Source organism: Acromyrmex echinatior, chromosome 8 (assembly GCF_024713525.1).
Source record: "Acromyrmex echinatior isolate Ae372 chromosome 8, ASM2471352v2, whole genome shotgun sequence".
Classification (NCBI taxonomy): Eukaryota; Metazoa; Arthropoda; class Insecta; order Hymenoptera; family Formicidae; genus Acromyrmex; species Acromyrmex echinatior.
The window spans coordinates 4,927,256-4,936,620 of NC_141859.1; the positions used below are offsets into that span (position 1 = coordinate 4,927,256).

Here is a 9,365-nt window from a genome sequence, read left to right on the forward strand (position 1 = left end):
CTTCTTGTTAGACGTTAGTTGATAAAAGGAATAATTCATAGAAAAAGGTTTTCTTCCTTGAGGATATTTGGATTTATCTTACCTATAACTGAATGGAAAGATAATTAGAGGAAACAACAGATCCCATATATCCCAACGAAATCTATCTTTGTTAAGGTCTACTACCGTTGTTCTCTCTAGTCTCACGTTCTTGAATTAATATAATCTGAATGATTAATCTGAATTAATATAAAAAAGCTACCAAGAAGACAAAATAATACGGACATCGCAACAATATATATTATTTTTTATCTGGTTAGATTGTATAGCTACCGTAGATGTGAGAGCGATAAAAATGAGGAATTATTTTGTTCAAAAGGATGATGAATTTGACAAGTTACTAATGAAGTAACAATGTCAACGAAGAGTAATAATGACATGTTTCTCCTCGAAATATCGGATATATACAGAATTTATTTCCGTATAGTAATTAGAAAATATAATTAAGCCGCGCTAAATTATGTTGATGTTCGTTATGAAGTAGTTGGTAGGTGTACGTTGTTTGCGATAGCTCGCGCGAAGTTCGCTCTTCCTCCTTGCGGACTCCCACGAGACGAAAATATATATCATCAGAGATAAACATCCCGTATTCTTTCCTGCGAAACTCCTTACGATGAAAAAAATGACGGAGCCATTTCGACAAGTGAAATGTCCGCGCGCCGAGGAAACGCGGCAGCGCAATCTTGCATGCACGAGGAGCCAATCTGCGCGATTGGATCGTCATTCTCTCATTTCCGATCGTAGCTCGCGATAAAGTCCTCACGAGGAACTCCGTTGTAGACAATGTTGCCAAGTTCGTCTCTCGCGAGTCATACAAAGGAGGATGAGTTACGTCGGCTGATGTACGCCGTCGTTCGCCCGGTGGCATATTCGCACGGAAACTATCGGTGTATGCACGGAAACTATTACAATAGTTATTTCTTCTTCTGGGCTTTCTCAGCGGCCTTGGTGACTTTGCCCGCTTGATCCTTAAAGGTGACGGCCTTGATGACGCCAACAGCTACAGTCTGACGCATGTCACGAACAGCGAAACGTCCCAAGGGTGGGAACTCCTGGAAAGCCTCAACACACATGGGCTTGCTGGGTACTAGGGCGACGATGGCGGCATCACCGGATTTGATGGCTTTTGGATTTTCTTCGGTGGTTTTGCCAGTACGGCGATCGCACTTCTCCTTAATTTCAGCGAACTTGCAGGCGATGTGAGCAGTATGGCAATCCAATACAGGTGTATATCCATTGCTGATTTGACCAGGATGATTGAGCACAATGACCTGTATGAAATAAATAATTATATTAATTATATGTTCAGAAATCATATCTTACAATGTTTTAAAGTTAATAGCATTTAATTTTAATATTTAAACATTAAGACACTCAGACGCATTCGACCATCACTAGCAAACTTCTGGTGAAAACCGCGAATGATATAATTAATTTTTCATCATAGTGTCAAAAAGACTAATAAAACGAGTGCAATTAAGTGTAATAAGCTTACCTGTGCGGTGAAGTCAGCAGCACCCTTGGGTGGGTTGTTCTTGGAATCTCCAGCGACGTATCCACGGCGCAATTCTTTAACAGATACGTTCTTGACGTTGAAACCAACGTTGTCGCCGGGCACAGCCTCCTGCAGAGCTTCGTGGTGCATTTCAACGGACTTAACTTCAGTCGTCAATCCAGCGGGTGCAAAGGTAACGACCATACCAGGTTTCAGTACACCAGTCTCAACACGACCGACGGGTACTGTTCCAATACCACCAATCTTATACACATCCTGCAATTACAAAAAAAAAAATTATTATTCTGCCTCAATAAAATTAATCATGCATTCTATGTTTCAAAGAATCAGACGAATCTTGGCCATCAACGGATTAAAAATCCTATGGTGAAAACCGCGAATGAGATAATTAATTTTTCATCATAATGTCCAAAAGACTAATAAAGCGAGTACAACGAATGAAATATTACATAAGTATCACATCATGTAAATTATTCGCACTAAGATTAAAAAATCGATGTTACCTGAAGGGGAAGACGAAGGGCCTTGTCAGTTGGCCTGGTGGGTGGCAGGATGGCATCCAAAGCTTCGATAAGACATTTACCTTCGGCTTTGCCTTCCTTACGCTCTACAGCCCATCCCTTAAACCAAGGCATCTTGGCGGATACTTCCAACATATTGTCTCCGTGCCAGCCGGAGATTGGCACGAATGCAACAGCGGCTGGATTGTAACCGATCTTTTTGATGTAGGACGACACTTCCTTCTTAATTTCCTCGAATCGAGTCTCGGAATACGGGGGCTCGGTGGAATCCATTTTGTTAACTCCGACAATCAACTGCTTGACACCAAGGGTGAACGCGAGAAGAGCGTGCTCGCGAGTCTGTCCATTCTTTGAAATTCCAGCCTCGAATTCACCAGTACCAGCAGCGACGATTAATACGGCACAATCAGCCTGCGAGGTACCAGTGATCATGTTTTTGATAAAATCTCTGTGTCCAGGAGCATCGATAATCGTCACATAGTATTTAGAGGTTTCAAACTTCCACAAGGCAATGTCAATAGTAATACCACGCTCACGTTCGGCCTTAAGTTTGTCAAGTACCCAGGCATATTTGAAGGAACCTTTGCCTATCTAAAAAGTAATAACTTTGATTAGATTCATTCTATCAGATCCTTTTAAGTTATTCCCCTTCTATTATTATTTAGATGCATTTTAACAAATCTCAATATTACTAATGAAAACTTTAGCTGCAATTTTGCGCTTGCGAATATCAATTGTTCTTGGTTAACATTTGATAAACAAGGAAAAATGATTCTAAAAATATTGCGAGCGCCAAATAGAACACAGCCTTTGATGAAAAGACATTCAGACACTTTCGGCCGTCAACGGATTCAAAAATAATCCTCACGTGAAAACCGCGAACGAGGGAAAAATGTATCATCATTGTCCATTCTTACACAAAACATGTTTTTAAAATCAACGTATCATCATTTTTACAACAAGTCTATTGTTATACAAAACGTGTTTTTAAGATCATTCTATACTCGTATAAAGATAGTTGTATTTGTAAAAATTGACCAATCACAATTGAAAATATTTTTCATATTTGACTGTAATTAGTCAATTTTTACAACTGTATTTATGCAATTATAGAATATTTTGTCTAAAAATTATTGATCATCACCTCCTGGGCTTCTTTCTCGAACTTCTCAATGGTACGCTTGTCGATACCACCGCATTTGTAGATCAAGTGACCAGTGGTGGTCGACTTGCCAGAATCGACGTGTCCAATAACGACGATATTAATGTGAATCTTCTCCTTGCCCATTTTTGTAGTTTTAGGAGAATTCTTCTAGTACTCTGAGAACAAAAATACAGGAGTTAGAAAATATTGTTGGGTAAAATTCAGGTTTTCAATTGTATTATAATAGAACAAATGGGTTCTTATCTTTGAAACTTGTCCCAATTTTTAAATAGTAATAATTTGAAATAATTTAATGTTCAGAATTTTGTTTCTTAATTATAAACTTGATAAATTCTAAAAATAATAAAAAACTAAAAGTTTTCTAAGTAATAAAAAAACTTTAGTATATCCTGTGAACCCATATGTTTCTTTAGTATATCAAAAATGTTACGAGTTAATTCGCAACAATTTAATTCGCGCATTGGAGACCATCCGATTATCTGTACCAAGTTAAATGATCATCGTGACACGCAATATGGAATCGAACGACGTCTGGAGCGAGCGGGGCTCCGAGAGAAATTTCTGTGAATTCGCGCCTCCGCCCCAATCTTGCGCCGATCTCGCGTTGCGCTAAATGGTGCAATCGCTTTTCCAGGCGCTTCTCGAGCGCGCACGGAAGACTCGAACGCGGGGCATTCGGGACGTCGCAGCGGTCTTTGTCCGCCGTCCACGTGGCCGAACGTGAATATTCGAGAATGGCAGACGGCCGCCATTTTGTAAGTGACGACGAGAAGGAGCGGCGCGCTGTTGCCACGATTGTCGTGACGCTCAGCACCGCGCACGATGCCACATTATTACGGATCCTCTTTTTTTTCTTTCTTTCTTTCTTTCTTTCTCTCCTCGCGAAACTCTCCCGTATTCGGATGGACCGAGAAAGATTCGCGCTTCGCTGAAAGATGAACGTGGCGGATCAGGTGGCCAAATATGTCGCCTCCTTCGCGGTCCATCCAGCCAGCCAGCACGCAGTGACTTGCCGAAGGCGCATGGAAAATTACGGAGGCCCCCCCGAAGAAGTCTATGCCTTGCGAGCGCGTTAAAACGTGACGGAATTACCGATATATCGCGGATTTTTGCGAAATCAATCGTTATTGTTTCGCAGAATCGTTCTCAGCGATCGACGGGAGTCCAGATAACGCCCAGTTTTTTCCTCCACGCGCTGATCATCTCGCGAAACTCGGCGAAACTCGGAGGTTCCTCTTCCCGTGCGATCCACCGACTTGACTTTCTACGCGAAACGCAGACGCGCGCGATTCTTATTTGTGGATCCTTTATCCCTGGATTTTTAAGTCTGTAACGGAAAACGGATACAGAATTTCGCTTTGCGACCCGACTTCGGAGCCACGCCGTGCCGGCAACGTTCTCGTTATCTTTTCCTTCGTGGAATCGATTTCCAGTGCCATATAACCTGAAAGGACAGGTTAAAGGTACTCTTATCGCCATCCGGCGATACATGGCAAAAGAAAAAAAGAATCATCTCCATCACATTCCAGAAGTCTAGGTGCAAGGTCGTCGTTGCACACGGCCTCCGGGCGGACTTGCGATTCTTGGGAGTGAGAGAGAGAAGAGAGAGAGAGAGAGAAGAGAGGAGAAAGAGGAGAGCACCTTTAACCTCGCGTTTCCGGTTTTCCGACTCCGCCGTTACCCGCACGCATCCTGCCGCGAGCACCACGATTTTTCGGGCCGCGTTGAGCAAGAATCGCGAGACTTCTACCGCGTGAAGAACCGGTAATCTTAATAATCTTCTTAATAATGAGGAACGAGCGTATTCGCGCATCGTCGTGGAATTCCAGCGCTCTGACAAGCCGCACGGCCGCCATAGTGCATCCGGTCCGCTCCTCTCGCAATCTCGGATGCGCGTCCGCTGCCGGCTCGCGACCGGCGTTTTCCTTCGCCCGCTCGTTCATAATCTTATCCTCGCGACCGACGAAGATCCCTCCGCGAAACGACGCCCGCTCGTCGTCGACACGCCGATACGTACGCGGGAGATTCCAACAGCCGGCGGGAACGGATGGAAGAAGGCACGGCTAAACCGGCCATGCGGCACTTTACCGTGACTCGGCGAGAGAATCGTTCGGGCGGAATTTTTACGAATGGCCATAACGGAATCGCGAAACTAAACGCACAGCACAACACGCGGCGGCCTCGGCCGTCGTTCTATTCCATACCTGTTGTCCGATGTCGTATCCACGGATGAGATTCGTCGGATAGCTTTACCGGCGTATGAACAACGTACAACCACTCACCTTCAGATGCCACGACAGAAAGAGATCGTGCTCGCATATGACATGCGCAGATGCGTATACGGCGTTTCGGGCGTAGCCTCGAGCCCAGGCGTCGGTCGCGACGGTGACACTAGCGCCGCGCCGTCGCTCGCAGCGCCGCGGGACGTTGTCTCGCGATTTTATTACGACACGATGAACGCGAATTCATAGCGAGAGATTCGCGGTTTACGTTTTTCTTACAATTTCTAATGTTTTGTTTCAATTTTCGATGGGAATCGACGATTTTCCTTTCTCCACCCGGAGGCGATTTGTCGTCAAACGCGTCTGGATTCGAGACTATCGATCGAGCAGCGCGCATGCGCGCCCTCGCACGCACACACGTGGACGACGTCGGGACATCTCGTGTGTGCACGCGCTCTTCTAGGATAATACGTACGTGTGTGCGTGCGCGTGACGAAATAGAGAGAAAAAGAAGGAGAGAGACGGACGAGAGGATGCGTGCGAGGGAGCGAGACGACGCGCTGCAATCGGATATGCATTTATGCATCCATGCGCAACGTTTGATCGTGACTGTTGCGAACTCGTTGCGTCGAAGCGAGGCAATTTTCAACAACGAGCTCTTCCTCGTGGTCCACGAGCGGAATCCGGAGCACTCCGGCTATGGTGGAAGTATGTAAAAGCTGTGCTCTTGCACATTTTGAACAGAAGAGCGATATATATAAGATAAGAAGCCGCCGAATGGTATTGCGATTATTTGAAGTTGGCGCTATGTCATTATGTCATTATGATATTATGTTGAGTTCTTTCCTTTGGAAATTGAAAAAAATGTAAATTTCTGGATCTTTTTTTTGGAAATTATTTGTACATGTTTTTACTTGATACGTACTCATGTCCGCAATATGTCACTTTCAAAGTTACTGCGATGTAAATGTTTAAAATGGCCGCATCTAGTTATGTGCAGAACGAAATTCGTCTTGAAAACGAGCACCTTTTTTTATATTATACTTCCATGATCATCGCGGCTGATTGTGTCTGAACGAAGAGCGTATCGCACTTTGACGTACCGCAGATTCTAGAACGTTCTTGCGTTGAATTTCACAACGTTGAACATTACCCGTTGATTATCATTACAAATTAAGAGTGACTTTGATCAAACTCCGATCAGCATAATCGGACATTAAGTCAATTAGAAAAAAAGCAGTTTTATTGAAGTATCTAAAAATTTATCTATATAAGATACAGAGCTGAAAATAATTTGGTTAAATTATTAAAATAATTAAATACGACCCCTTGTATTGATTGCTAGAATATCAAAATTTTTTGCAGCATTGCTCATTATGCTTGAGCTTCCCACCTAATTATTTTGACAACAAAATTATTTTCAGATCCTATCTAGTTAAATTTTTAGATTTTTCAACATCTTTTGTTCCATGTAGAATTGTTTGAAGTAAAATTTCTAAACTGTAAAACGTATACTGAAAAAAAATTCATGTAATTTTACATGAAAATTACATGTTTATGATCGGAAAATTATTTAAATGTGATTGAAAATTTACTGGAAAATTGTAAAATTACATGAATTTTCATGTAAAATTACATGAATTTTTTTCAGTATATGTTATAATTATTATATCATATTGAGTAAAATTTTATTCAGAAAAGACTTTTCCTAATGTAGCCTAACTATGTGAAATATATTCAGTTCCCAATTTAATGTTTCTTTCAGTGTACGTTTTCAGCAATTAATTATTTTATCCTTGTTAATAAAACAGTAAGAGCCGATATTCATAATTGATTCTTATATTTGAGATTGTCTTAAAATATCATAAGACAATTACATTAACAGCAGTAGTTTTAAGACATTACTTAAAATGCTTAATGCTGTTAAGATGGTTTTGAAATAAGAACAGACTGTAAATACCGACCTTTGTAAATAGGCTTATAATATTTTAGAACCGTACTTAAAATAATCTTAAATATAAGAATCAATTATGAATACCAGCCTAGGTATTCTTTGATAAGTTAATGAAACAATTTAGGTGTTGCTTGATAAAGTTTCGGAGTTTGATCGGAGAATATCTCGTTCGTGAGAATATCTCGTGATAATTTTGTACCTGACCTTTTGTACCTGAGCGATAAGATTCAATGGGATTCATAGGTTTCCATGAATGGCTGAAGCTTCTCAATTTTTCTCAATTTTCAACGGATTCCTTCGTTTCTGCTAGTTCCCTTATTATTTTCTTTAAAAATATTGCTCGTCGATACAAAATTCTTTTAAGTTTTATTTCATCCAAAAGAAAAGAGCATAAGAAGAAGCTGCGATAGAATATCGATTTTACATCGAGTTTTTGCATTGATCTCTTCGGTTGTTAAATCGGAAGATTTGACGTATCTTAGCTTATACGTATTTTAGCTCGCTCTACGGAATATCAACGTGATCGACAATTCGGTCATCGAGATAAATGGTGAAAGGTAAAAGAAAGAGATCGTGCTCTCGAGCGTTAACGGTTTTCGTTTTGTGCACGAAGTGAACCTATTTACCTGTCTGACGACAATGACGTTCTTTTGCCATGGACTTTTGTTTGCAACGGCTTGTATTCGAATTGGAAAAACTTAAATTTATGGCACTATCCGTCTTGGATTCTCAGAAAATCTTTCTATATAACTTTTATCTCTAATTTTTTTCTTTTTTAAATTAATTTCCTGTGAATTAAGTATAATCTGTTTAAGTGCAGGTTTAATTTTGTTCTTCTTTAAGATTTAGGGGACCGTAGTTCCCTTTGTTTTTCCTAACGCCTATGATTATAACAGTATTTTTTATAGACTTGTAATAGCTCCTATTACAATAGGAACTTATCTATCTGTTTAACGACAACGATATTCCTTTGAAACGTCTTTGTGCTGATAAATTTTAGTACTTAATTTTAAAGCCAGTAGACGAAATTTTCAGGTTCGAGAAATCGAATAATTAATTTCTTCAAAAATTCTGTCCACATTGCGAAAATGAAGTAAATAAAATGATGGAACGGCTAATTGGAATGTACAACTAATTAAAATTCAATTGTATCGACATCGTTAATTAAGAAGCTTTAATTGCTACTGTTTTTAGATAATTATCTCGAGACCATCATGCTGCTTAATTAATTCTCTATTATAATATATTATAATATAAATGATATATCAGAAAACTATAAATAATAATTCGCTCAATATTGCGTTGACTCTTCAAAATTTTCTTCGAAAACTTTCATTTATTTTAACGTTCTTTTTCTTTTACTGCCCAGACTACTGTTACGTGCCATTGTTGTCCATACCATTGTTAGTATTCTACGTCAATCCATCAATATCAATCACATAATTAGTAATATTGTCAGTATTTGTTAATATTGATAGTATTATTGACTATGTAGGGTCACCTTAACGTATTTGCGATTTTTAATTTATTTATAGGACTGTGTGGTTTAAATATTTCAGTTATATACGAGTACTGCGATTATTAAAGTGATCCTAATATCGATTATCAATAAACAATGGAATGTATTTCTATGAGTCAGAACGTATGTGCTACTGTTTTTATCTCATTGGTTTCCGCGGAAATTATGACTCATCGTAAATTGTGAATGAATAGCATATATCCGTGCTTACGCAAGATGTATGTATGTATTCAGAACATCATTTTTGCAATTTTTGCTAATGCTATCCTAAGCAAAAAAGCTGTTAATTGTTAATTTACAAACTTTAATTTTGTTTATTATAATTTATTAATTTCTTTTTTATTTTATTTAGTATAAGTTTTCATTTTATGATTTATTTATTTATTATTTTACTTTTAAACTATTAATTGTTAACAATTTTAAGTTTTA

The 9,365-nt window shown here is 39.5% G+C and overlaps 1 protein-coding gene across 2 annotated transcripts; it reads right to left on the minus strand.

Moving 5' to 3' along the window:
- Window positions 1-435: 435 nt before the first annotated feature.
- Window positions 436-5,638, minus strand: EF1a-F2 (elongation factor 1-alpha F2). 2 transcript variants are annotated; one of them, XM_087408770.1, is made up of 5 exons: window positions 5,524-5,638; window positions 3,221-3,396; window positions 2,059-2,667; window positions 1,535-1,810; window positions 436-1,310 (listed from the first exon to the last, which is right to left on the minus strand). In XM_087408770.1, the coding sequence occupies exons 2-5, from the start codon at window positions 3,362-3,364 to the stop codon at window positions 954-956; spliced, it is 1,386 nt and encodes a 461-aa protein (XP_087264896.1). In that variant the 5' UTR covers window positions 3,365-3,396; window positions 5,524-5,638; the 3' UTR covers window positions 436-953. The 2 variants fall into 2 exon arrangements, with proteins under 2 accessions (XP_087264896.1, XP_011051761.1); XM_011053459.2 differs by having other exon boundaries at window positions 5,446-5,579.
- Window positions 5,639-9,365: the final 3,727 nt, after the last annotated feature.

Coding starts and splice junctions, on each gene's coding strand:
- EF1a-F2 (XM_087408770.1), bottom strand. CDS start 3,364: ATGGGCAAGGAGAAGATTCACATTAATATCGTCGTTATTGGACACGTC. Junction 2,668..3,220: donor TCGAGAAAGAAGCCCAGGAG/GTGATGATCAAT, acceptor ATTACTTTTTAG/ATAGGCAAAGGTTCCTTCAA. Junction 1,811..2,058: donor CCCTTCGTCTTCCCCTTCAG/GTAACATCGATT, acceptor TTGTAATTGCAG/GATGTGTATAAGATTGGTGG.